General features: G+C 48.0%; 2 protein-coding genes across 24 annotated transcripts in view; both read right to left on the reverse strand.

Moving 5' to 3' along the window:
- Nucleotides 1-26818, reverse strand: DENND2C (DENN domain containing 2C). 22 transcript variants are annotated; one of them, XM_075115190.1, is made up of 20 exons: nucleotides 17423-18414; nucleotides 15587-15735; nucleotides 14919-15031; nucleotides 14394-14561; nucleotides 11903-11991; nucleotides 11861-11864; nucleotides 11515-11611; nucleotides 10717-10761; nucleotides 9193-9380; nucleotides 6622-6731; nucleotides 6055-6124; nucleotides 5630-5707; nucleotides 4665-4805; nucleotides 4151-4299; nucleotides 3582-3759; nucleotides 3203-3244; nucleotides 2129-2234; nucleotides 1014-1253; nucleotides 614-700; nucleotides 1-208 (listed from the first exon to the last, which is right to left on the reverse strand). In XM_075115190.1, the coding sequence occupies exons 1-20, from the start codon at nucleotides 18283-18285 to the stop codon at nucleotides 177-179; spliced, it is 2949 nt and encodes a 982-aa protein (XP_074971291.1). In that variant the 5' UTR covers nucleotides 18286-18414; the 3' UTR covers nucleotides 1-176. The 22 variants fall into 22 exon arrangements, 19 of the variants coding, with proteins under 19 accessions (XP_074971291.1, XP_074971274.1, XP_074971275.1 ...); XM_075115173.1 differs by lacking the exons at nucleotides 11861-11864; nucleotides 11903-11991 and adding an exon at nucleotides 26668-26818 and having other exon boundaries at nucleotides 17423-18387; XM_075115174.1 differs by lacking the exons at nucleotides 11861-11864; nucleotides 11903-11991 and adding an exon at nucleotides 23305-23647 and having other exon boundaries at nucleotides 17423-18387.
- Nucleotides 26795-27599, reverse strand: part of AMPD1 (adenosine monophosphate deaminase 1) — a 10457-nt gene continuing 9652 nt past the window's right edge. Inside the window, exons 14-15 of one of the 2 annotated variants that reach the window (XM_075115195.1) lie at nucleotides 27301-27411; nucleotides 26795-27101 (exon numbers count right to left, since the gene is read on the reverse strand). In XM_075115195.1, the coding sequence (XP_074971296.1) occupies nucleotides 26946-27101; nucleotides 27301-27411 (267 nt within the window). In that variant the 3' untranslated portion in view covers nucleotides 26795-26945. Of the gene's footprint in view, nucleotides 27102-27300; nucleotides 27412-27599 lie in introns of those variants that run through there. The other variant, XR_012663867.1, reaches the window with a different exon arrangement.

The raw sequence follows: 27599 nt of genomic DNA on the forward strand, positions 1-27599 counted from the left end.
GCGGTGTGATCCGTGGCGGGACTGGCAGTGATGATGTCACGGGTGGCAGCACACAGACCCCCCCCCGCGCGCCCCGGCCCTCCTGAAGGCACAGTGGAGTCCCGCTCCAGGCGCAGGGCAGGCGGTGCTCCCGGCCTGCCACCGCTCCGCTGGCCTGCAGCAGCAGCAGCGCACCGTCATTTCTTCTGAAGAAATTTCATTTTACTTCCTACGGAGAAAAAACAACATTAGGAGCCGAAGATGCTCCAGGAGTCGTGCGGCTGAGCCACATCCTAGGGTGGAAATGCACGCGTGGCCACCTCTGCTGGCAGATGCAATTTCAGCCCCCTTAGTGTGTTCTCAGCCAAGACCAAAGTTAAGAAACACATTTAGACAACTCTAGGATGAGGCAGCTTCCACAAAGTTTATCTAAAGATGCAAAAGCTTAAAAATGAAAGAAAATTCTTACAAAGTGCTTGGCATCCCCTGAAGGGACAAATGTAAACAAAAGGAACACAACTGCACAGGCAAAGAATGGGCCCTGCTCTCTCTTACACATGCAATTATTTGTTCAATAGCTCAATTTATTTAAAAAAAAAAAAAAGATCAACAAAAAGCAAGGGTGTCCTTTTACCAAGACTGCGAAGGATTTTGTTCATTCCAGTTGGTTCTGTCTCTGGAATACTCTCCAAATACTCCAAAGCACGGACCTCAAAAAGTCCTAACAAGAAGAACAAAAAAAAATCACTCACCTAGATGACCTATTCCATCTTTTAGCATGTAGCATCTTACATCATTAAGAAGGAGGTTACGAAAAAGAAATCATGCATGTAATGTAAGCTACAGGAGCAAGCCCAGAAAGGAGAGAGACGCAAAAACTCTTTGCTGCATAAGATTAATTCTGTCGAGTAATTACATACACCAAAATGCCAACAGGATAACGTACCACGACAAAAGGCTCCTTAACAGACAAAGTCACATGACATTATACTTTGAAAGTGAGTTTAAAAGAAGAAACTAAAATCAAACCTCACCTTTGACCGTGTTCTTTCTTAGCTCTCGATCCTGTATGAACCCTGCGAACATCTGCGTTTCCATGAAGAAGTGCAAGAAATGACGCACATTTCGTGACACGTGAGATTTACGGAACAGTTCCCGCTGAAACACCCGCTCCCCTTTTTCTGTGACATTCATGTGCAGGGAGTAGTGTCCGAAGATCTCCACAAAGAATTGCACAAAAGCTTCAGAGACCAGGGAGTTGAGAGGCATGTCACCTGTGTCAAGGACAACAGAGGAGACATTTCCCTCTACGTTCATCACTTTGGTCATTCCTCTTCTGAAAGAGGAGCAGCAGTTCCTTTTCAGGCTGGCTGTCTCAGACAGTGAAATTTCAGATGAGTTTTTGATGTCAAAGAAGCCACAGCTCAAATATTAAGATCTCTTAATATTCCCATGTCAACTTTCTGCTGCAGCTGAGACAGGTTCCATCCTAAACCTTTTCCAGCAGTTAAACATTTATAATTTCTTTTCCCCTGTCAAATATCTAGTGTCTAATAAGCTGTAAGCTCGTAACAGTCTAAGTTTAATTCTTTTAAAGAATTAGGCAAATTACGGAACACAAACCCACTGTAAAACTTACTTCACTACTTCTGATGTGCATGGAATTACATGATTTGCCAATGCCGTTCTCTCAAGCTACTCAATGCTTTTTAAAATTCTCACACTTACTCATCTGACGGATTACATATAAAGCAACTCAATTTAGCAAGTTTCTGTGCTTTAGCGGGTAATCTGGCAGATCACTTTCAATGTTCTCTGTTTAAGAAAAACGTTTTCTTTGCCATTTTAGAAAAATCAAAGAAAACGCAAAGCGTGGGAGCTGATGCACTTGGCCCAAGGAAAATTAGAGCTCCACCCATACTTGTGAAAAAGAGGATTGTGAAAATGGTTGTGAAAAAGAGGGACAATTGTTAGGACACCAAGCTTCTTTCTAACACATTCACAAGAAAGACGTTCTCAGTAAGCTCACAGGAAAATAGCTGTCTACAGTGTCACTTCCTAATGTTTATTTCCATTCGCTCATTTTTATATCAACTACCTGGAAGCTGTAGAGATTTGCTAAGGTGAAAACACTTTTCTACAGAAGTACCTTGTGTGACACTCTGCTCATGGGACAAGATTTCACTTCGTTCTTCCAAGATTTGTACAAGTGCAGCCTGGAGTTTATGAGGCAGGATCTCATCTTCATCTGATACCTAAAGAGACAAATGACCATGAAAGCGTTTTTGTGTTGCATCTGTCACCAGTAGAACCTTCTCACTGTGAACAGATGAGAAATATTACGTGCCTGAAGCAGTTAGAGGGAAGTTACTCTGTGATATGGTGGAGATGATACATTTGTCTTGTAGCCACAGAAATGAAAAACATTCGCTCACCATGCTCTGACTACGTACTATTAGAGTCACACAACTGGCCAACACAGAACAATGTGTGCTATATCCACGACACAGACTCAGGCTTATTATACCAGTTATAAAACACACAAGAACAACAAAAGTCTGTTGAGAAAATACAACAAGCCTCAACGCTATGGTTAAAAAAACCCGATCCTTTAATACCTTCTTCCTCCAGTTGCAGGCTGCAATGCAAAATAGAACAGAAAGGTAAGGAAAAGGGATGCAAATATCCTCCTGAACTAGTAATACTCCAGGATGTTTGTAGCTACTTGTCTGGTGATGTAGAAGCACAGGTACAGTTCAGCAGAGAACCACTAGTGAACTGTGTTATTTTGTCTCCTAGACTATCACCCCTGGGAAAAATAAAGAATAAAAAAAAAAAAAAACAGCAAACACACCCCAGCTAGATGAGAGGAGAAAGCCCTGTAGAGAACAAGTACACAGGAAAGACAGCCAGAAAGCAGCAAAGAATCTTAGTGGTCCACTTCACATAATGAACCAGCTAAGTATGTTTTTAAATTCAGCTCAGATAAGCAGCATCTTTGGCTTCACAGAGCTCTGTACCTCATGCAACAACCTCCATCTTGCAGCAAGGATTTGTAAGCCTGTTCCCATCTCTACCGGTCAAAAAGGAATGCAAGATATTTCTTCAGCCACTGGAGTCTACATATGAATACTAGCTTTTGCTGATTTTTGTTTTCACTTTCTTTCATTGATGCCTTTCCTGGCATATAATCATGAGTGACTGGTACTGTTAGTTCACTCACCTCTTGCAAGAACTTGTCAGCACAAAGATCAACAATCAGAACCTGGGGAAAGATGTACAAAACACACTGACTCTTATAACCAACTACATTGCTATACAGAAAAAACACCTTTTTTTTTTTGTTTTTTTAAATGTCCCCAGTGGCAGGGGATGTCACACATGAAACACAAGTTTTGCATAACTGAAGCCTGTCTATAAGAACAGTGAATATTATTCATCTTTGGTAACGGGAACACCCTCACATGTATCTGGCAAGTTCACCAACTGTCTCAGAAAAGTTTAAGAGTTCTTGTTAAGACAGATTCCACAGAAATTATTCCAGAGAGGTCAGCCTCGTACCACTGACACTGTCCCTCCATTGTGCTTCACCCAATTCTCACCTCTTCTATGGGCAGGTCCTGGAGCTGTGGTAACGAGCAGGAGAGAATGCCAATTAAGAATGGGGTCGGAGAGCACACAATGTCAATCATAGAAGCTGGTAGGACTGGTATGTAGGTGTGTTGCCAAGTGAAGGGATAAAGCGTTGCAACTGCGGCATGGCCACATTTAGACAGAGTGCTAGAAAGGTAAGAGAAGCAGAGTGGATTGTCAATGTCTCGTTCAGTACCTAGCTACAGGCACAGGTTAGAAATGCTCAGGGAAAATGTAATTCACATACATTGTTTATGGATCAGCAGAAGCCCCATGCATCTACTTTTAAAGTCAGTTATGGGGAGCTAGGAATAGTATCAACCCAGACTGAAGAGGTAAAGGAAACACTCCCTTACCTCCTCTTGGGTAATTAGCATACTCCAAATTCTAAGCATGCCCATGTCGTGTAGAAAGTCTGCAAAAGCTTCTAAATGTAACTATTTACAAAAAGTTAGACAAGCTTGCACACGAAACAGGCCCAAACACAGAACAATAGTATCCCTCAAAAAGAACAAGTCACTCAAGACTCATTTTTTACCTTAAGTTGTCAGCAACAAAGATCACTCTCCTTTCCAGCAGGAGAGAGGCAAAGACCTGAATCGTGTGAGAGACGCTTAAACACTTAAACAGGCATTCGAAGTCCACATGTTCCAGTCGAGAATCCAGTGGACGGCAGAGTTCCATCACCTGAGAGGCAAGCAGAGATGCAGAGCGCTGGAGGCAAAAGCCACAGCGCAGAGTCAGGCCGGACAAGGGCCAGCCCGGCTGGAGCACAGAACTGGTGACTCCTCACCAGTGGAGCCCCACGGCCTGGGCAGTTGGCACAGGGCATCACAGAGGACTCCCAAGCAGCTCTTCCTTAAAAAGCAGGGAATCACTTGTACAGTAGATGATTCACCAGGAAGCTTCTGTGACAGCCTCCCTTCAGACTTTAGGACATTATCTTCAGACTAACTATTTACAGGTGCTTCACACTACAGTGCAGTTTGCAAAGTGCCACTATGCCCCAGAGACACCATCGACACAGGAAAGTCAGGCCTGTTTTCCATTACCTCGTTTCCTGCTCCTGGCAGGAAACTTCTCACAGTAATCGTGCGTCCAGGAGCAGGGAAAGGCGCCTCCATTACACTGCGCATAAATGGGTATACTAGGGCTGGGGACATCTCTCGCCTCTTCTCCACTTCATCTAAAATCTGCAAGAAAATACATTGGACATTGTTTCAATGCCTGCTGGTGAGCCAGAGGAGACACGAGCTTCTGTTAGAGTATCCTGTGCCACAGCTACACACGAAGGCTCCAACACAGACTCACAGCTCTCTCCCCCCTCACTTGGGATCCCTGTGAAAGCTCCTCTCAAACGTCTGAACAATCAAATGGGAATAGATACCTGTGAGTACAACCCTCCCTTCTCAAATCCAGTCTCCTGCTACTGCAAAGAAATGTCTTGTATGTGGTAATCAAATTCTCACAACTATTTAGAGGAGTAAGAAGAGCGAAACCCCATCTTCCTCCCCAGTAAATCTGTTCCAGAAACTCTGTGCTCCAATGATTAGAAATCAGCTTTCATCATAAGCTTGCCCCTGTATTCTTCTGCAATAGCTGCCCTTTACCTGCAGTAGCTTTCCCCAGTCTTTCTTTATCTGCTCTCCTCATGGTGCTAGGAGAAACAAGCTGAGATCTCCTCCCCCCACCCCACCCTTAACCCGATTTTCCATTTCCAAGTCATGGAAGAAGAGGATGAATGGGAACCATCAGTAATATCAGGTATTAGAAGCCACTTCCTGACAATAATTTGCTGAAGGAATAGTCATCTGCGTATCAGCTGACAAGTCTCAGCACTAGTATCATTTTATTCGCCCTGTCAAAGCAAAGACGGCAAAGAAGCACCACTCTCCTGGGATGAGTTACAACTGCTAAGCACTTCTAGACAGGACAGAAGCATCCAGACACTGTCTGGAGCTTGCAGGTTGTCAGAGATTCAAGTCTGATAAGAAGTAACAGGCTCTCCCCACTTCACCTTGGAGAAGAGGTTGAAGCAGCCCAGGCGGCTAACGATGCAGTATACCTCAGGAAGGCGCTTCCCTTTCCCTTCTGGCTGAAAGGCAACAGGAACAGTTATGCTTAGAACAGGGATGCAATAAAGAACCAAGCACCTCCACTGTAGCTGATCCACAGAATTCCTTCTGCTGTAGTTCCCTCTACACTTCTGACTTAAAAGATTCCTGAGGAATGACCAGTTCCAAGAGCTGTCTTTCACGCCCAGAGCTCATTTCACTGTATTGCTGGGCATCATCATGCTCCTTCCCCTTATGCACTTAAAGGGCTGGTAATCTCAGCAGCAGTGTAGGCACCAGGTAACCCACATGGGAAGTTACTGCTGATTCACCTCCTGCACTTGACTGTGCATTTATCAATACACAATACCAATACACAGATGCTTACCAGGAGCTTCTTGCAGTACCCAAACCAGCGTCCGCCATCCTCACCCGTCAATACAAAAGAAAATGTTTCACTGGGGAACCGAAGAACAGTCAGGGTTAAAGTCACCATGCAGTTCAGAGACAACACTGACAAACAAAGCACATGAACTACAAGCCATTTTCTTTCTGGTACCACCAAAGACCCCCTGCTGTCATTAGCAAGCTACTTCAGGCTCTATTCAGTGTAAAAATCTGCAGCCTATAGACTTTCACTGAGCTACTACACCTCTCTTCCTTCCCAGATGCTTCTCCATTCTGCCAAGGAGCAGTAGAAGCACTTTCCAGCCCCAAGAGCTGACGTTGAACAGAGGTTGCAAACTTCCTTCTTATAGGAAAGAACGTGCTCAGGTAGAAGCAGCACTCCTGAGTCCACCTCCAGATCTCATCTTCGCTATCACAGTGGTTAGGGATCCAGCCTTTCCCATTTTTCCTTGCTCTGGCTGCAGTTCCTCTGGTCCAGAAAGCTGGCACATACTAAGCTTTCAGCATTTCCTGTTTCAGGCATGAGTATTCAAAAACAAGTCTTTACCTTTTAAGGTCTGATGCAGGAAACCAGTCTTTGGGATCTGGAAAGCAGAATTTGGGGATGACCTTTAGCCTCTCTTCAGTATCCTTTGACTGTCTGAAGGGATGTTCAGGCTGGAGGAGTAACACATGCATTTGAAGTCACTGAAGTGTGGTGCACAGTTGCAGCGTTTAAAACAACGGGAGACAGTATCTTCCTGACACTTCCAAATGCTGGACCATCAGATAGCTAATGCACAAATATAGGAGAACATATTCTGACTATAACAGATTCCCAGTTCCCTCTTGCATCTTTCCTGCTGATTGGACCTTTGTAAAATTACCCAGCTGGTCTCAGTAAGAACCAAGCACGGATTTAGAAGCTTGCCCGAGATTATTGGGGAATGAAGCTAGATCTGACTCCCCAAATGATGGTTGTGTCAGCTTGCCTCAGTTCTATTCCTAGGAGATCTGAAGACACCAAGAGGAACAGGAATGTGTTCAGCTTGTGATGTGCAGATCACTCATCATTCAGTTACGAAAACAGTGTATCTGAATCACATGTTCCAGTTACTATGTGTAGGCTCAAGTCAAATCCCTCAAAGACAACTTTCCATGCTCAAAGTTGCCCAGAAGGGGCAAAAGGAATGTTTTCAAATAAGAGACATCACATTTAAGTAGGAAATACCCCTGAGAAGAGGAAAGTTTATTGCATAAAGCTGATTTTAGACACTGTACTCTCAGTGCCTGTAAGCTATTCCAGTGTCCCAAGTTGTGACAGCATGAAGGAATGGTTAGGAAAACAGTACAGCATTTTCACGGAGTAACAGTTGTACAAAAGCTTTGATGTCCTCGGGCGGGAAGCCCAAAGAAGAGGGCGACAAGCAAATTACTTGGAAGCAAGGCTATTTTTAGAAAGGAGACAGAACTGTAATCAGAACAGAACACCTCCATAATTACTGGGCAATGTTTCCTGCAGAATCCCAACATGACGGACATAAAGTCACCCACCAGAACACTTTACTTTGAGCAGAGGATAAATAGACACTGAGAAAATAATTTGTTATCACATTTATAAAAGCCAGTAAAGAGCCACATGGTACAGTTGGGTCTGATTGTCTGCTAGAGTAGCAGGAAAAGAATAATGCACTGCCCTCCTCAAAGGCAATTAACAGATTCAGAGGTTGCACTTCCTACACCCTAAAGTTTGCACTTTTAGCAGGTATTATTTATGTATGTTCAGTTTCACCCACTCAAATCAGACTGTGCACTCTTTCTGGCTGTAGTCCCTTATTCATTTTGAGAATCCAAAATTACACATTTAAGACACTGGAGGTATTTGCACGTAAGTCCCTTACACAGCTGGACACTGTGGGTCCTGCTGGAGTCCCGTGTAACCTCCTTTAACGAATCTGACAGCTCCTTCTCTATTTGGATGACAGCTGCATCAGGGGAAATTCAGAATGGGCAGTAGGAAAAGGTTCTTCACCAAGAGGGTGGTCGGTCACTGGAACAGGCTCCCCAGAGAAGTGGTCATGGAACGAACTCTGACAGGTTTAAAGGAGCATCTGGAGGATGCTTTTAGTCATATGGTTTAGTGTTAGGTAGTCCTGCGAGGAGCAGGGAGTTGGACTCGATGACCCTTATGGGTCTCTTCCATCTTAAGATATTCTATGATGCTAAGATTCTATGACATGCAGATTCCTTAATAATCTCTGGCATACTTCTGATAGCACAGCTAGAATTACTAGTTTTGTTCTGGTTTTTAGTGGAAGGCAGCAGGTACAAGCCTAGACAGTGACAACTGAAGATTCGTTTCAATCTGAACCACAGAAGCAAGCATCAAGGCTCCATCCCCTTAGCTTCACAGTAACTACTGTGTACACTGAGTCATAATTCAGAGTCACACACTGATCTTGTCATCCATTTGGGCTGAACAGACAGAAAGAAAGCTTATTTCAAATGGTGTGTTCTAGCTACAGTACTTTAACTTCCACTGCTCTCTTCTGCTTTTGAGGGCCAGTACACATGGCTTTACCTTTTTAATTGTTTGGGGGTTTTTTGTTGGTTGGTTGGGGTTTTTTGGGGGGGAGGTTGGGGGGGTTGGTGGTTTTTTTTCTGTTGTTTTGTTTTGTTTTTTCCAGAAGAGTATAAATAAGCATAAAAGCCAGCCCCGCGATTCTAGTTCCTTTGCACCATCAGTCAAATTGCTTCACTCCTCATTTATAAATTACAGAATACCAGGATGAGGTCATGCCAGCTTTGGGAACAGAGCACTGCACTCCCTTTCCTCTCCTACAGGCTGCCTCAGCAGTGTATCACAACACAGCATAGCTTTATGATATTTCCAGGGAATTGGAATTAGAGTAGGAGCCCCGCTAGTTTCAAAAAAAGACAGTAAACTCATTATGAAGGAAGATACTCAACAACTGCCCAATGCTATACATTAGGTCTGTAACACAGCAAGCTGCTTCATATTCCAAGCCTGTACCCTAGCCAGCTTTACTAGTATAAAGTTAGGAAGGGATACACACTGCGAGAGGAAACGAACAGCTGCTGAGTGTGTTTTGTGGGCAGGTTTCCACACAGCTCCTACCTTGCTGGGAAACTGCTGTATGATCTGTGGTGTGTATGTCATCTCAGATGCCCTCTTGTGCAGCGACACCACCACAAACAGCTCAAATAGCCGCTGGTCCTGAAGCTCTATCAAATCCCTCTCCAGAGTCTGGTAGTGAGGGTTCCTCTTGGAGACTGACTGCACCTGCAGTAGGCACCTGTGTCGACCTGAAGAAAGGAACAAATCCAAAACCAGCCTGTGGCTATCATTGGCACACACCTACAGGTCACAGAAGAGGACTCGTCACCACCTTTACAAGGTGGAAAAGAGATGGGTGCCTTTGCCTAACATCAATTCTGCACTCTATAGGACTTGGACTCCTGCGTTAGCTCCTCAAGCACAGAGCTGTTCCAGATAGGGGAGCATGGGCCTTGCAGCAGCTCTGCAAATCCCTCTTGACTGATAGGTAGCATTCTCCTGCTGTCCTGACATTCTTTCCACATATCTCAGAGCAACACTGCCGTGATAACGATGAGGGAAGCCCACCTGCGAGGAGCAGCCCAGCTCCACCACTTCAGTAATTGGCAAGCCTCAGGCAGCTACTCCGTAGAGCAGCATGGGCATTCAAGAGAGGCAGAGCCAGTTTCCTGACCAAGAAACCTCCAGGCTGGGACATCTTGACAGGCATTACAGACTCACAAGCACAGGCACGGCACTCTGATGTAAGAAATTCCTGTAGCCCAGGCATCATGACACATTCTGGACACTTTGGAAACAACTCTTAAATCAGGCAGTGACTCAATCATTGTATTTCTGCAGAGACTCTTCACTCTCCATTACTCTTCTTAACATAAAAAAGTAGAACCTCACTGTTAGCTCCAAGTTAAGGCCTTCTGTGTGCTTCTCTCCAAGTAAATGAAACATCTAAAACAATTCTGTTGGTCCTTTTCGCTAGATGCTTGCTTAGAGACATGATAAAGCCACTCATCAGGGCTGCTGCCCAAACATTGCCATTTCACATTCCAATCTTACCAGTGCAGAAACTAAAACCTCTTTTGTCCTTCCCACACCAGCTAAAACCAAGCAGGTATTTCAAGACTGTAGTTTGGGCCTATGATCAAACTCAGGACCATGGAACCAGGCAAATAACCACGCAATTTCTCCCCAGAGGAAAGGGCATTTCACAACACTGTACCTATAAAACAGAACCAAGGGAAGGAAGTAGGGGGAAAATAGGCTCAAGTGTTAGCAGCAAAGGTGATCCAGGGACAATCTCCTGCAAGACATATTTTAGTTAAGCGTGACTCTCATTAACGCAAGAATGAGTCTACTTCTAGCAACTGGCAGATTAAATACATTAAACCTCAAGGGCTCAGGAGAAGTAGCCGAAATAGAGGCTGTCTTGTCACAGGAACAGCTCCCAGCCTTGGCCATGCTGCCTCTTAGATGTTCCCTTTCTCTGCCTCGCCAGAAGTCACAACTACTCAGTGCACTTATCCCATTAGAGCCTTAGCCAAATGTGCAGTGCTATGAAGACAGGACCAGCCCCTGTGATTCACTCACTTTTCGGCTGATTTTCCGTATCACTTTCATTCCCACTGGTTTCACCTGAAACACACATAGTTTTCACTCATTAGCCATGCAGAAGGAAGATGGGCAACACCCAAAGTTGGGAAAGAGAGAGAACTTTGGACTCATCAGACCCACATCACTCAGGGCTGCCCACCTATCCTGCTGAAAGTATCAGCAAAGAACAGCTGGTACTGGCAAACGTGCTACAACAATACATTTCAAAAAGCAGAGTTGATATCAAGTCACTGTTTCCAGTAAACCACCTGTAGATCTGCTGAACACAGGCAAAGAACAGAAACCAGGTGATTATTTGAAGCTGCTTAAAAGTTAACAGAGTTGCTGAACTGAATATACTATAAATAAAGACCATACCACAGCTACAAAATCAGAAGAACACAGGAATATCACTTCAGAGGCTTAAAAGCGATGAGTGGAGTAGTCAGAAGTAGTTCTCATGTCAAGTGGTTTTGTGGGGAATTTTGGGGTTTGTTCTGCTTTTTTTAAAAAAGCATTTTTAACCAGTAGCCCAGTTCTTCAGGCTCAGATCATAGCGGAATCTTCCATTTGTGACAGTGTTAAACTTGGATTAGGCAAGTGTTCCCAATCCTAGCAGTGCTGAAAGCTCAACAATTCCAACTGCAAGACATGGGGTTTAGCACTGTTGAGTCAGCCCAGCACGAGCTGCAGGAGGTGGCGGTGCCTGGCCTGCTAGCAGTATCCCAGGATGTACAGGAACTGTGCCATTCCAGAGGTTTATAGCAAAGAGAATGGTGATGAAGACCTCTATACCTTTCACTGGAGGCACTTCTCTCGCAGCAGGACTGAGCAACTTCACCCTCTTCTTTCCACGCTTAGAGTCAAAGATCTCCTGTATTTTTAGTACCAGCTGAAATCCAAAGAAGAAGCTGAGGTTAATGTCGGGGTCCAGAAAAGGGACCAGGTGCTAACAGGGCTGCAGCCCAACAGCTATCATCTAGCACCACCGCACCTGGGAAAGGCTGCCAAAGTCCTGCCAGGGACCCTGGCTCAGAGACTGCTTACTAGAGTACTTTTAGCACAGCTCACTGGATAACAAATGAGCACAGAACTTCTGCTACAAGAGAGAGACTACTGTTAGCACACTCAAAGCTGACACCAAACTGTACAAGCATTCTGGAAGTTTTCATACTTTGCTTACCAAACAGATTGCAGAAGCGGCAAACTGTCTGGCATCAGATCTCCATTGTCTATTAGAGAGACCAACTGCAAAGGCACTTGCAAGAATATCTTACAAACCCTCCACCACAAAGGACTCTGAACTCCGCATGTTCTCAAGCATCCCAATTCCTTCCAGAAAAAGCCGAGAAAAAACAGAGCTCTCTCAGTGTAGCTTGTGATTTGTTTTTTGATTGGTTGGTTAGTTTGGTTTTTAAGTTTGCTGCTGTAGCCGGATGTCAGACAGCTAGAGTAAGTCTCCAAAGCACCATGTCAGGCATAGAACAAGGCTGCTCTAAGCACAGTCCTTGTCCCAGGGTAGTTTGCTAAAATGAAAGGATTATGTACTTTCATTTTGCATAGGTGAAGAAATACAGCAGGACTGAATAATGGGTCTATGCTGCAGGGATACCACAAACCTGGTCCACTGGAAGAAAACATTTGGAAAAAAACATAGCCCAATGCAGACTAAGCTACAGACATGAAAGATGGGTCAGCATTTAGACACCCCAGGTTGACACTGCTGACCTTACTTCCACTGGTCACAAGGGCCTTGAAACCAAAGTCCTAATGCTTTCTGTTACTCCTGTCACAGGTGGCTGTGGACTGCCCCACCTCAGCTGCCAGGTGTACAAGGCTTGATCCTGCATGTCCAAGACAGCTATTATTTCATTGTGAAGAAGGATTTAGGCAAAATGCAGTGAGCAGGTCAAGTTCATTCTTGCCTCAAGAATTCATTAAATTCTCCCACTGAATGCAGGAGGGTGGGGCCCAGCCATTTGTCACCACAAATACTGCATAAAAAGGAAGATATTCAGCAAGAGAACCTGTTTTTCAGCTCAAGCTTTTATCCCCAGCTCAGCAAACTAGGCTTAGACTCTTCTGCTTTTCAGATCTATTCCTCCCCATTTTCTGGATTAGCCAGTCCTCCTAGCACGATGAGGCTGCAAGGAAGAAAACAGCCCACAGCAGAAAGCAGTGCTTCTCCTGCAAAATCTGCCTTCTTTCCCCTCTACCATCCAGCCTTTCCTAGAGGATCTCCACTTCTGATTTTTGTGCAGTTGACTCACCAGTGAATGATACTGGGTGTGTTTAAGGGCAGCTGTGTGTTTCTTAAGCAATAAGTACGTTTTTTCTTTTTAGATTCCAATCCTTTTCTCAATCTCTCGAGCAATCTTGGCTCAATTCCTTGTGAGCAAAAAGAGTAAAGTGTGCTTTCTGCATGTAAATTGTTAACAGACTTTTGGAATAGGTTTGCTTCTGGAGAATGTTTTATTTTCCCCCTCCAAATAAAAGATACTCTCCATCACAGCATTTTTATAATCTTGCCATCTCCTTCCTGATTTTCCAGGCCTACAGTTTGTTTAAAAACACATAAAGAAGTCGTTTGTTACACTGAAGTATTCAACATTTTTAAAGTATTTTGCAGCTGTCCAACTCTACCTCACAGTGTTGTGCACTTTGAACAAATGCACCCAATTTTCACAGGAAAAAAAGATCTGCAGAAGTTCAATGAATTTACCATAGCAAAAGTAAGTTGTTGCCACTACCACAACTGAATTTGAGTCCTATGCACAAAGTGCCTCTACAGCTGTCCTTCTAGAACACATGCTGCATTGTATCACTGAGGGACATGAGTTGGTAACAAATACTATTATCTAGAAAGAGTCCCAATGCATCAGATGAGAATTACAAGGGAGTCCTCCATCATGAAGGTGGATTAAAAGCCTTTGTCATTACTCTGGCCTCAGAAGCATATCTGCCTTTGCACACCAGGCAGGAGGGAGCGGCCAAAGGCAGCAGAGGGGAGACCTGTAGGAAAGGCGCTTATCCCTAAAAGCTGCTCTTCCCCTCTAGACTATGAAACAGCTGCAAGGGTATGTTCCTGATAGCAAGTCAAGAACGCCCAGCCAACATTCCAGGGAACCAAGGGTCCATCCAGCTCCCCGCAGCAGCCCCACACTGTCAGCCATCTAACAACTCAGCGCCTGCAGCAAGAACATAAGGATAAACCTGAGAAGTCACCAGGAGCAAGGGATGCGTACACACAATTGTACAGAGCTGGCCCCTCAGCTCCCAAGAGCTTCCTTGCATTCCTGCACCATATTCAGCACAAAACCAGCATCATTAGACTTCATGGAAGCACTGGGAACAAGGCTTAAACGACAAAGCATAAGGAAGAGCTAGTGTTCACACACAGCACTGGTTTCCAGGTGAACACCTAGTACTCCTTTTGCAGATTCTTGGCCAACAAAACCACCACTGCCCGAGCTAGAGCTGTGACTCTGTTCATGATCCCCGAACACCTGCCCTGCTACTTGGAGGGGAAATGGTTTGAGCGGCTGTACACGTACAGCAGTGCTAACCAGCATTCACCCACCAGACACACAGCTCCATGACAAAGCACCTGGAAGGTGCTAGACAAAGCAGCAAGAGTTTGAAATGCCATGCAAGAAGTAATGCTTAAATCTCACCCAGGGCAAGTTCTTTCTCTTGCTAGCAGCCTCCACTGCTCGGAACAGCTTCCACTCGGTCAGTGTGACCGGCAGGGTTGTGTCCTTCACCATTTTCCCTTGGAAATTTGTCTGGGAGGGCTTTAGCTCAAGAGTCTTGCGACTGAGGAAGGGAGGTTTTGGTGGAGGCTAGAAAACAGAATCAGAAGAGATGGTTGAGCACAGGATTAAGCTTTGGTCCAAGCTCAGAGTCAAATGAGTCAGATTACAAATTATAAACTTCCTGCAGCCTCCTGCTCTACCGAACTCTCCACCCCACCCGACCCCACACACTCAAGCATCTCATCGACACTCTCTTGTTCCTATTCTCTTGCTCCCTGGAAGCTTAATCCACTGCCACTGCTATGACTGGTCATTATCATTTACATTAATATCATATAATTAAAAATGAGGAAAACCAGTGGTGTAGCCATGGGGAGCACAAAATAGGGCCCTTGTGAGCATGACTCTCTGTAAACATGTGACAATTTAACCCCCTCACCCTACCTTGGGAGCCCTACTGGTATTCCGGGTGGGTGGTAGCTTCCAGACAGATGGGACCTTCCACAGGGGTAAGGGCAGCGCTCCAATATCTTCATAGGGGTTCTCTTTTGCAGGACCTGGAAAAAGCATTAGACAAGGGCTTTTTGAAAGGAGATGAAGTCCTGAATTCCTGCAAAGGATGTAAGCAGGGAGAGTGTGCAGTTGTCTGCCAAGCTTGAACAGGGTCTGAAAGAGACCTGTTTTAAGATGGATTAGGTTCCCATCACTAACAGATCCTTCTAACACACTACCATCAACTTGGCAAGATGTACATAGACTCAGTGAAACAAAACACTTCTACCACTGCAGAGAAGGTAACTCTATTGCAAAGCAGATGATGTTGTCAGTGTTCACACTGATCTCTGTGCAGCACTCAAGCAAAACATCTGAAGAGCTAATAAAGAAATCAGTTCAGCACAGGCCAATTCTACTGACCTTTCACAACATCTGAAATCAGGCTGTTCATATGCAGATAGTTACTAACATCAACAAAGAACCCCAGATGGGGAAGACCTTAAAAATCACAGAGCTAGAAAGGGCCTCAGTGCATTCTCATCTTCATTGCTCCCTCCCCAGAAAATCTGCTACCCTTAATTAAAGTGAGTACATCCCCTAGAAGCACAAGCACATACAGATAATGTCCTCGTAGATGTTGTCTTCTGACTGTGTGTAGACAAGCCTGGATCCTGTAGTGCCATTTTTCTCTTCTCGAAGTCTGTGAGAGTTGGTGGTTGCCATCCGGTTGCGGAAGCCCTGGATGTCCTCAAACTCAAAAGATTTCCTAGAGGAAAACCAGTGTAACTTCTTCTAAAGGCATCTGCATGTACCAGTGAGTTGCTGTCTCCAGTCTACACAGAGTATGGTCCTCCTTGGGACCATCAAGCATATGGATGCTTCACTCTGGACTCTCTGATTTCTAGGTGTTGAAGTTTAACCCCAGCCGGCAGCTCAGCCCCGCACAGCCGCTCGCTCGCTCCCACTCAGTGGGATGAGGGAGAGAATCAGAAGAGTAAAAGTGAGAAAACCCGTGGGTTGAGATGAAGACAGTTTAATAGGTAAAGCATAAGCTGTGCACGCAAGCAAATCAGCACAAGGAACCAGCAGGCAGGTGTTCAGCCATCTCCAGGGAAGCAGGGCTCCATCATACATAATGGTGACTTGGAAATACAAACATCATCACTCCAAATATTCCCCCCTTTCCTCCTTCTTCTCCCAGTTTTTATTGCTGAGCATGACATCATATGGTCTGGGATGTCCCTTTGGTCAGGTGGGGTCAGCTGTCCCAGCTGTGTCCCCTTCCAACCCCTTGTGCACCCCCAGCCTCGCTGGTGGGGTGGGGTGAGAGGCAGAATAGGCCTTGACTCTGTGTAAGCACTGCTCTGCAGTAACTAAAACACTAAAATACTATTTTCATCACAAATCCAAAACATAGCACCACGCAAGCTACTATGAAGAAATTTACCTCTATCTCAGCCAAAACCAGCACAACAAGTGAGCCCTACTCACTTACTGTGGGAAATTTTTAAATTAAAAATGAAGTTGTAGGCTCCACAACCAAGCACACTCCAAGCAGGTATGGTGAGTCCCATCCTGACACAGAGGCAAGAACCCAAAATATGTTTTGCAGACTAAGCACTTGCAGCAGTACTCAGAATTAAGGCACTGCTTCCTACTGGGCCGCTCCTACTGCTCATGCTAAGGGTGTTATCGCATTTGTGAGGTTGCATTTTCAAACACTTGGCCTCCATTTCAAAATTATGACACAGAGGTCACAAAGAAGCTGGCAGGAATTTAGCCCATCATCATAAAATTTGGTTTGTTGCTGCACGCTTTGAAACAGTGAAAAGCTTCAGGAGCCCTAGCCACATCTCCATCTATAACGTTCACACTACTCTATAGTGTCTGAGTACTCTGGGCAGCTCATCTGTAAGCAGAACTAGCATCAAGCTAGCTCAGAGGTTTTTTATTCTGTAACAGGGACCTTCATACAAGAAAGAGGGAAGAATAGCCAAACCTACTGCAACAGGGGTAGCCACAGCTGACAGCCTCCAACTTTAAGCAACACGAGAATTTGTCACTCACAGGAAAGCCAGAACATTTAGCAGCCATACTGCCCCAAGAGAAAGCTATTCTGTAATCCACAAATTGCAGCCGAGGGCAAGCTCAGGGCAAGAAGCAGGCAGCACTCTCCCTGGGGTCAGCATATTGTCACTCAACTCTGTTTTAAGGTGTGGGACTGACATCTGTTTGGAGCTTTTAGCCTTCTTTACAAAATTATCAGCAGCAAAAGCAGTGCATACACAATGCTGGAAAGGGGATACTTTCATCCAGAAATATCCTCTCGCCATCAACAGAGGCATCATCAGTACTAGCGCCTCCACAAGGACATCATGGCAAGCCAGCCGTTTAAACCCATCTAGAAACTCATACAAGGAAACGTTTCAGACATGAGAGATGAATCGATGTACCTCTGGGCTCTCCCTCTGATCCTCCTGCTGGCTATTCTCTTCTCAGGATTGTTGGAGGATGACACCAAGTCTCCTCCATGCTGCTTCTGCAGGGGAACTTCCCTGGTAGCACTGGCATCGCTACAGATACTAGCACCCTTTTCTGCAAGATAGCGGAAAGTCCTACGGGGCTTGGGTGGTGGGACAGCAGATGGCTCCTCCTCTTGCCCCTCAGCCTCAGAGTAAATGTTTTTCAAGCTCATCTCCGTCTTGCAAAGGGAGCCCACTCCTTTGAGTTTAAGTTCTCTTTCAGTGGAGCCACAGCTCCCTTGCTTCCTCTGAAGGTCCAAGGGAACTAGTGGGGCTTTGCCAGGCTGAAGGGGATCTACTCTCCTCCACAGAGCTTGTGAGGTATAGAAGTTCCCTGGGGGCAGTGCCACCTCCAGGTCCCGGAAGCCTGCTTGCCACTCTCCTTTCTCCTCAGCCTGGGAAGCTAGGCTACATGCACAGGGCTTGAGGTCACCACAGTCATCAGTCTGCAAGCAGCTCCATGTGTCTTCCCTGAAGTCCAAACCCAGGCTCTTTGGATCTCTGGACCTAGTCATTCTGCCTTTCTCTGTATGTTCTGGCTTCACTTTGGGTACAGCATCGCAGCTGGGGTCATACTTTACTCCAAAGTCCTTCAGCTGCTGTTTCTCCTTGCTGGAGCACCCTTGTGTCCTCTCCTCCCACTGGGAGATCTTCTGTTTGATGTTGCGGCAGTGGCTCCGAGAGAGGGTCTGCACAGCAGAGCGGGAAAAGCTACTGTCCACTGACCCTGCTGGGTGCATGGCAAGTGCCAATGTGCTTACAAACACCCCATCTCCAGCCTTGTCCAGGTCCATCGGTGTCCTGCACGCATCAAGCTGGCATGAGACTCCAAAGCACCCAGAGGTGTCCAAAAGCCCCTGGGTGTCAGCTCTGCAAGGACTGCCTGCTAGCACAACCTACAGACAAAAAGAAGAAAAGAACAATCAGCTGCGCTCCAGCCATATACACCACCAGGAACTCCCAGCTGTTCTTTGGCAATTGCTGAAGAACATTCCTCCCCAAATCACATGTTCAAGACTGGCTTCCAAAGCACACTCCCCACAAAGCCTGTTTCTGTAGCACACATCTGGGAGGGCTAACAAAAGGAAGTAGAGGTCTCACTGGCTTAAAAAACAAACAGAACACCACAACAGGAACGAAACACAGCCAGGGATCCCAAGGGTCCAAACTCAAGGAAATTATTTAATGGCACAGGAACACAGCAGCACGGTCTGTCTGCAGCAGAGCTCTCAGCCGGCCCCTCAGCTGCTTGCTTGTACAGGTGCAGGCTAGGCAGGAGTACGCAGTTTCTCCTGATGCTCCGTACTGCTCAGAGCACCTCAGGCAGCACATTGCCAAACCATTGCAGCACGATGTGTCTACCAGAGCTCTCAACACGGCAGAGACACAGCAAGACACAAGATACCACATGAGCTCTATAGAAGGGGAACGACATCTACTTCTCCAGAGAGACAGCAGCAGCAGGAGGGCTGCTGCTTCACCCAGGAGGACTAGGACAGTTGTGATGCCTGGAGGAGAGCCCAGCCACACTCCTGCTTCCAGAAGCACTCTCCTGCTGCATAACACAAGTGAAAACCTGTCTGATGTTCTGCTTGTCAACACCTGACCTAAATTTGCCATTAGAAAGACTGGAGGGCCATGGTGCCCAGCCTGTGGCTTACAGCCAGTGGAAGTTTTAAAAGGTGTTCAACAGAGGCCAAAAGGCAGAGGAAACAGTGAGTTCTCGTGCTCAAAAGGAAAATAGTCCTGTGTTTAGATCAGCAGAAGAGAAGGAACGGTAAAGAAACACTATGACTTCTCCAACCCAAGCAGAGCCTGCGCAAACAGGAGCTATACTGTTTGAGACTACCCCAATGTATAATCCAGAGGATACAGCAAACAGTCCTCCAGATAGTCCTGCAGCAAGAAAAGCAGGTGAAACTGCCAGGGAGAATTTGGGTGGCTGCATAGACCCAGCACCTACAGGTCCAGTATGACCTCAGTACAGGCATTTCATATGTGGAGTCTTCAGCCTTGGAGCCTTTTTGCTCTACCTGTAGCTCACAAGGCATCCCCAATATTCTCAGATATGTCAGCACAGTTGAAAACTCATCTTGGACAGAAGACAGCAGCCGACAGGCTCTAATATGCTCTGTTCCTCCCTTTCTCCAGGCAATTACTCCATTTCAGAAGTTCCAACCCTCCAGGTCTATTTAACGTTCTCCATTTCTATTAGAAGACAAGCGCTCAGCAAAGCCTGGGCTCAGGCCAGGTCGCCATGCAGCAAGCCCGGTCATGCTGGCTTCAGTAACATTCCCCTGGCCCTAAAAAGTCTCCCTGCAAAAGGCAGAACAAGAGCAGCAAGCAGTTCCCACTCCACACATGCAGCTAAAACAGAGGACCTCTGCAGAAAGCAAGCCACTTGCTCCAGGTGGGAACACAGAAAATAGTCAAGCAAAGTCTGTACTCAGGCTCCACCTGACAGATCCAGCCAGCTCTCACTACAAAAAACTGGGTACGTGTCCTCCAAAGCTGCTATTACGACACCCAGTCTTCATTGACTCACCAGAGCCTGTAAGAATTTGCAGAACCAAGGATGGGAAGCAAACCAAGCTGGAGGAGAGAAGCTTAAACCTGCCTGACAAGGGTTCATGCCCCATGCACCAGGCTGGGTGTGGAGAGCCCCTGCCGCAGCAGAGGCCTGCACCCTTCCCACTCTTGATACTGCACCTAAAATTCCAGGGTTCCAGCACTACCGGCTCTGTCCCTGGTGTTGCTAATCTGCTTGGCAGAGTCACTTGTGGTGCAATTAAAAGCAAAGTACTGGCCTTGGCAGACCTATCTGATACAGTTAGTGATAAAGCTCACTAATGTAGGACAGCCCAGGGCTCCCGAAACAGTTCAGTGATGGCTTGGGCACACATGGCACCAAGCCTCAGCTCTGCTGCACTTTCACACTCTCTACCAAAGCAGCATTGCTCGCTGTGGCAAGAAGCTCACCACTCCCTGTCTCCAGAGAGAACAGTGTGGGTTCTTGCAGTCTGGCATCGCTCATCACATTGTCCCAGACAACTGCCAGTAACTCTCCCACTCAGCAGTGAATGGGCTAAACTTGGACAATCTGGGCAACCAACCAAACTGGGGATATTTGCTCCATCACCAGCACCCTCTCCCTCGTCAGCATTCTGCCCTCTGCTCAACACTTTCATAGCCACACCGCTCCTGACCACCACACAGCACATCTCTGAAGAAGCAAGGTGAAGCTACTACTGTGCAGGTGGCACTGCATCTTCAGTGCCAGCTCTGGTGCAGCACAGCACCCCCTCCCCACCCGTGCCAGTAGCAAGGTGCAGGCTGGGGACAAGCAAACAGAAGAGGGCTGCTGATCCCCTCACAGAGGGGCAGGGAGAAAGCAGAACAAGTTCAAGAATGACAGAGAACACACAAAACAGCAAACCATACCTACCCCACCCTCCCCAGCTCCCTTGCCCACAGTACTGCAGTGCTACTGTGCCCCACTGTGAGACCCTCCCCGCACAGCCAGGCTACTCCCCTCCTGCTCCAGGCAGCAAGGGGCCCCTGCCCTCTCCTATAAATAGGCATTGTTTCCAAACATCCTGAGCCAGAGCAGAGCCATCCTTCCTCAACCCCTGTCTGGACAGCCCTGATTAGCAGAAAGGAAAGCAACTTGCCCCTTTCCTATGCCATCGCAATTATTCTACAGCAACAGTACTCAGCGCGGCTCCTGAGGACCTGAAGCACAAGCTAGCAAAAAAGCAAAGGCTTTGATGGGGAAAGCCAGCCTAGGAGGGGGGTGAAACAGCCTCCTCTCAGCCAGTACAGCTTCAGACCAGGCACCTTTACTCCCAACCAGGTTTCTAAACACAGGACCACTGGATCCAGAACTCGCACAGGGACAGGCCCCCAAAGGACCTTGCAGCATGGAGCAATGGGCTTAGTCACAGGGCTAAGCTCTTCAAGGCCAGCATATGCATTCACGGAGCACATGCAGCTCCATGCTGACAGCAAGCCCACACATGGCACCAAAGGCTCCCTTGCTTCCCAACAGCACTGGCAGCTTTCTTCTCCAAATACACCAGCTATCAGCTACCCCTGGGCTCAGACCAGCAGCCTGGCAAAAATCTGCACTGCACTATGAGGGCAAATCACTGCACACAGTAGACTGAGTAGCCCTGCTCAGCTTTCTAGTTGCATCCATCCTCAGAATGTGCCAGGCTGCCTGTGCTCAAGTGGGTCAGGTCTGCTGGCTGCCAGTATCCTTCCTACCACAACTCACGTTGGTAAGAGTGAAACAAAAAGTGCATTTGCCTTAGTTTTCTCAGCCAGCCTGCCATATTTCTGCTTCCTGATATAGAGCCAAGGCCCAAGTCAGCCTAATGCTCCTGACCTCTCCTACTGTCCACATCTGTGCTTCCATGATCATCTGTGATAAGGCACAACCAGCAACTTGAGAAACACGGTGAAGCACAGTCCCACCCAGCACACAGGTAATGGTGAGACTATGTCTGCAGTGCTGCCTCTGGTTCTGCTCACTGATGAATGCTCAGAGTTCAAGCAGTTCACCCAGTGCTCACTCAATTACCTGCCTCTGGCATCCAGAGCTACATAGACCCATACACAGAAACAGGATCCACATTGAGTTTATTTCCTCTCCTTCAGCATAAACCTACCAAGTAATATTACTTCTCCAGCCAGTGAAGTTCCATGCTAAGTAGTATTACTTAGAAGCTGATGCAATAAGCTTCACTCACCTAAGAAGCTGTACAGTTTTGAGTGCATCAGTGAAGGTCTTTCCAAGGCATGTCATTGATCTTTGAACTACTGGACACAACTAGAAACACATGGCTCCTGGCTCATCTTAAACACAGATGGTAGAGCACAAGCTTAAAGCACCCGACGTTCTCTCCTGCTCAGTGCTGCTGTGTCAGCCACAGCCCTGAACTGTCTCTTCCAAAATAACCATCCGAGGAAAAGAATGCAGCTCTTCACCTGCCCAGGCTTGCAAGGCAGGTGGCTGCTATCAAGAACTAGGCATTTAGTCTAAGATCATCACATGAGCTAGGGCAAACATAGAGACCGATCTTTGGTGAAGAAAGAGCAGATTGGGCTGGTCTGATCCAAGCTAAGTAACCCTGAGATGCAGTCTGAGATAGGCCAAAACACATCTTAGGGACACAGAACTGGTAGAGACCACCTGAGTCAGGTAGCCAGCACTTCTATCTCAGAGACAACACACGCCATTCCTTTCACAAACTAACCAGACTTAACATGACTGCTTCTCTCCTGACCTCTCCTTCCAAACTTCTCAGTATGCTTCCACAGAAGCCAAATTTATCACCGCTATTGCATTAGTACTTACATCAGTTCAGTGTAGTCAAGAATACTGAATTATTTCATTGAAAGCAGTAGTTTTGGGTGAAGAGAAATTAAATTATTTCTAGACAAAGCATCACACATTTCTCCCAAAAGACAGCCTCTCCGATCCATGCTGTTTGAAGACAGCTTCCATATCTTTATCCAAAGCAGAAGAATGAGGCACATTCATGCCACATAATAGGTAGTCCTGACTCTTTTTCCAATTCTGAAAGCCAGAGGCATGCTGAGCATTTTCCATGCAGTCTCAAGACAATTCTGTTTCCTGAAACCACGTGCTCAAGGACAGAATGCTGCCAGTGCTGTTCAAGAATAAAATACTCTTTGATGCTGAGGTCAAGCCCACCCACCACAGGTGCTGCTGGTAGTCCACAGCTCCCCTTACCACACTCATGCCACCACCTGCTTAGCTAAATAAAGGCACTAACACACCACCTTACCTTATCCTGCTGCACAACAGGCACAAGAACACACAGATCACTGACTTGACAAGCCCATGCAGTTCTGAAGCAATTTTTCACTCCTTTTATAAGAGCTGTGCAGTTCTAAAGCACCCAAAAGACCTCCTTGTCACCAAGCCTCCTAGGTTGGCAGCCAAATAAAAGACAGTTTCTAGTCTTCTGAAGTCTAGGGAAGCTGCCAGCTCGGTCCCAAAGGGATGAGGGGACAGCCAGCACAACAGCAAGTACATCTTCCAGAGTTCTCAGCTATTTCCATTCTGTCCAGCTCTAGAATAAACCTGAAGCTTTTCTGAACACAACTCTGCCATGCTGATGCCTGAAAGACATGGGCAGTACCAAACAAGCAGATTTTGTATCAAAATAAGTAACACGTCAGGAATGCAGTATGCTTAGTCATTTCCATCTTGATACAAAGCAATGCTAGTTATTAACTCGTTCGAAGCTTCTGCATATCATGCTGGGGAACGGAGCTCCACCTCATCAGATACATTGCCATGTAGAGCACAGCCCCTGTACACAGTAGATGTGATGTGAAGCTTAATTACATGGCAAAAGGAGTTTAAGTCTGACCTCTGCCACAGGTCCGAAGACTTTTGTACTGACAAGAAAGATATAATAGATCTTTCAACTTTCAGTCTTTTTCTGAAGTGATGAAATTTAACTTCTTGAAAGTAAGCTTTTATCCTTGCTAGAAAAAACCCATCCTTTAAACATGTAAGCCTTGAAGGCTTTTATGCTAGAGGACACACAGACAGAAACCACAATGTACTATTTTTGAAGTAATGGGTTTTTAACCTCACTCTGAGTACCTGAATGCTCAGATTAGCAATACTGAAAACAGCAGTTGACTCAAACACTACACTACAGGCTGGCTGCACACCCCAGAAACACTGCAGCTTCACACAAGAACTAAGACCCAAGGTAGGGACAGAGAGAAAGTTAAAACTCAAACATGAGTTATCCTGGAGGCGTTTCTTGGTGCAGCTGTCAGAGGTGAGATTCCAGGCTTCCCCCAGGGCTGACCTGGGGGTCATGACCACCTTTTTGTTGCAAGGGCCACTACAGACACACTGTGTGGGGCCACAACAACCAGCCGCTCACTCTTTTGGAAAAGCCTCAGGAGCATGGATGCAGCTGCCCCAAGAGGTTCAGAGGGTGCAGACCAAGGTAGCACCAGCAAATCTCCCAGACACATCCAGATAACATGTTCCCGGAGCTATAGGGAATGAGCCACATTTGTACTGAAAGACTGAGATGAGGATTTTGTCAAGCAGCCATGCACAGTACTAGCACTCAGCACTCCAGGACGTATCCTACAGCCAGCTGTTTCAAGCAAGAATGTTTTACAAGGCTGCCACTGCCACCATCTATTCCCCCTGATACCGAACACCCTCAGACATTCTCTGCACATGCCTTCCCTTCAAGGCAAACTGCAGCGCACAGCCCAAGCGACATGCTTTTTCAGATAGGGCACCCAAAATCTTTCAGGTTCATTTCTTCACTCACCGTATCCTATCCCTGTAGGAGTTTAACTCCTAAATGCTCAGATAGTAAGCAATTTGCCCAATCCCGCCTGCAAGCCCCTGAAGGGACAACCAGTCTGAATAGTGATTGAATGACACATGAAACTCCTGGGGAGCCATTGGGCTCCTGACCCTGGTCAGGACACTTCCATTGCTCTAGCAAATACCTTGCTTAGGGCCTTTCCCTCACCCACCCATCTGCAACTGAGCAGACAGCTGGACCAAAGTCCTGCACCTCCCCTTCGGCTGACAGAGCCCCAGAAGGGCAGCACATGGGCTTATTCAACAGCTCCTCCTTTCTCCACTCCACTCTCCCTTCCCATGCACCAATGTCACCACTCACTCCTCATCCCTCCCTTCTGTAACTCTGACAGACAGGGACAGCAGAAACCACAGCCACAGTTGCCCAAATACACATTTCCAGGGGCTGTTTATCCTGCAACTCCTCTTCTATTTTCCTTCTGTCATCAGGGCTGATGCAAGTCCCAGCCGTCAAGAGGAAGAGCTCCCACCACTCTATCAGAGTCATCATAGCCAGCTGCCCACTCAGACAGGCTGTGTTCAACCATAGCAACTGGAACTAAGGAGCCTACACTGTGAACCAGGAAAGGCAAGGGGAGACTGGTCCAGCATGCCAGCCTACACCCCATGCCCTAGGACAGCACTGCCAGAAAGGTACTCAGGCCTGCGTACCTCTGTGCAACAAAGTACAAATATCTAGCACTACCTACAACATCACAGCCTACTAGTAAATAATTCGCCCTGAAGAAACTCTGTGCAAAATCACAGCGTGGCTGAAGGCTGGAGAGGACCTCTGGAAGTCACCTTGTCCAACCCCCCACTCATGCAGGGCCACATGCAGCAGGCTGCCCAGGACCATGTTCGGACAGCTTTTGAGTATCTCCAAGGAAGAAAACTCTACAACCTCCCTGGGCAACCTGTGGCAGTGGTCATCGCCCTCAGCGTGAAAAAGTGTTTCCTGATGTTCAGAGGGAACATCCCGCATGTCACTCTGTGCCAATCACCTCTGGTCCCACCACTGGGCACCATTAGAAAGGGCCTGGCTGGGTCCTCTTTGCACCCTCCCTTCAGGCATCCGTATCGATTGACAAGAACCCCCTTGGCCCAGCCTTCTCCAGGCAAAACGGGACAAAGGACTGTGGCAAAACACGAGGCTGGTGACTCATCAAAGGCAGCTGGTGGGCTTCAGCAAGCACCTCCTTCCTGGAAGGTTCAGCTCCTGTTCCTTCACTCCCTGCACTAACCACGGGGAAAATGGTCCAGATGCTGCTTCCCTGCCTAGCCAGGGCCCAGTCCCTTTCGGGACACAGCTCCGCGGCCGGCCCTGTCACGCCCCTCGGGACACAGCTCCGCGGCCGGCCCTGTCACGCCCCTCGGGACACAGCTCCGCGGCCGGCCCTGTCACGCCCCTCGGGACAGAGCTCAGCTACTGGTGGGGCTCCGCGGCCGCGGGCTGCCAAAGCACGCCGCGCTCCCGCGGGGCCGCCCTCCGGCTGCGGCATCGCTCACCTCCCCGCTGAGGGGCGGCACGCGACGCCGCAGCGCTTCCTCACCGGATCCCGGCAGCCCCGATCTCTCACTGGGGCCGGGACCGGCAGCCGTCGGACGGCGCAGCCCGCCGCCGCCGCCAGCCCGTCCCGCCTAGCAGCCCCGACCCCGCGGGGAGCCCTAATGGCGCCCGGAGCCCCGGCTGAGGGGGCGCGGGAGAGGAGCCCCCCCCTCCCCCGCCGCGCCGCCCCGCCCCCCTCCTCCCCCCCTCGCGGCAGGAACCCGCCGCGCGCGCCCCGACCCCCCTCACCCGGTGCCTCGGCCCAGCCCCGGCCCCGCTCGCGCAGGGCGCTCCCAGCGCCCAGGGAGCTGCCGCCCATTGGCTCTCGCGGCCGTCACTCAGGCGGCAGCCCCACCCCCAACGTAGGGCGCACGTTGCTGTTCACAGAAGGGCTTTTACTGCGCGGCCGCCGCGGGAGCGCGCCCGCAACCCCCGCACGGCACTGGGCGGGGCAGGGCGCGCCCGCGCTCGGCCCGGGCCCTGCTTCCAGCCGCGGCCCCAGGCCCCGAACTCCGTCCACGTAAGCCTTAGTCGGTTTTCAGGCCCTCGACGATGAGGTTGAGCTCGTAGCACCAGGTCTCGTAGCGGTAGGCCATGCGGATCTGAGCCACGTTTGTCTTGCGGATATCGTTGCCTTGGGGCCCCTCTTCCTGGTAGTTTTCACCCAGGAACTTGGCCTTCTCCTGCCAGGGACAAGGACAGCTGTACAGACCTCAGAGGCTGCTGCTGGCAGCACCTGAGGGGAACGCTGGCTGCTGCCAGGCTCCCTCAAGGCCTTGCAGAGAAGCCCTGCCCTGAGCACACTGTCCTGGTCCCCTTTCTGGGGCAGGCAGGGCCCACTGCAGGCAGGGCCAGGCCCAGCCTCCCCAGAAGGGCACCTACCTCATGGGACAGGCCACACTGCAGGACACTGTTTCTGGCAATTTCACACATGTCACAGGTGCTGAGCTTGAAGACCTGGGCAGCAATGGCATACTCCTCCATCAGGGGCTCCTGCAAACACAGGCTGTGTTAGAGGACAGCAGCTTCTACCGGCACAGCCCTTGCTGGTGCAAGGGTGAGCCCAGGGCCAGCCCAGCAGGTTGGACCCTCTGCAAATGCTGCTGGCTTCCCTGAAAAATGAGGCTCACACAGTCCCAGTCCCACTGCCCATACAGCAGGAGGTGATCAGCTCACACCGT

Source organism: Phalacrocorax aristotelis, chromosome 21 (genome assembly GCF_949628215.1).
Source record: "Phalacrocorax aristotelis chromosome 21, bGulAri2.1, whole genome shotgun sequence".
Classification (NCBI taxonomy): Eukaryota; Metazoa; Chordata; class Aves; order Suliformes; family Phalacrocoracidae; genus Phalacrocorax; species Phalacrocorax aristotelis.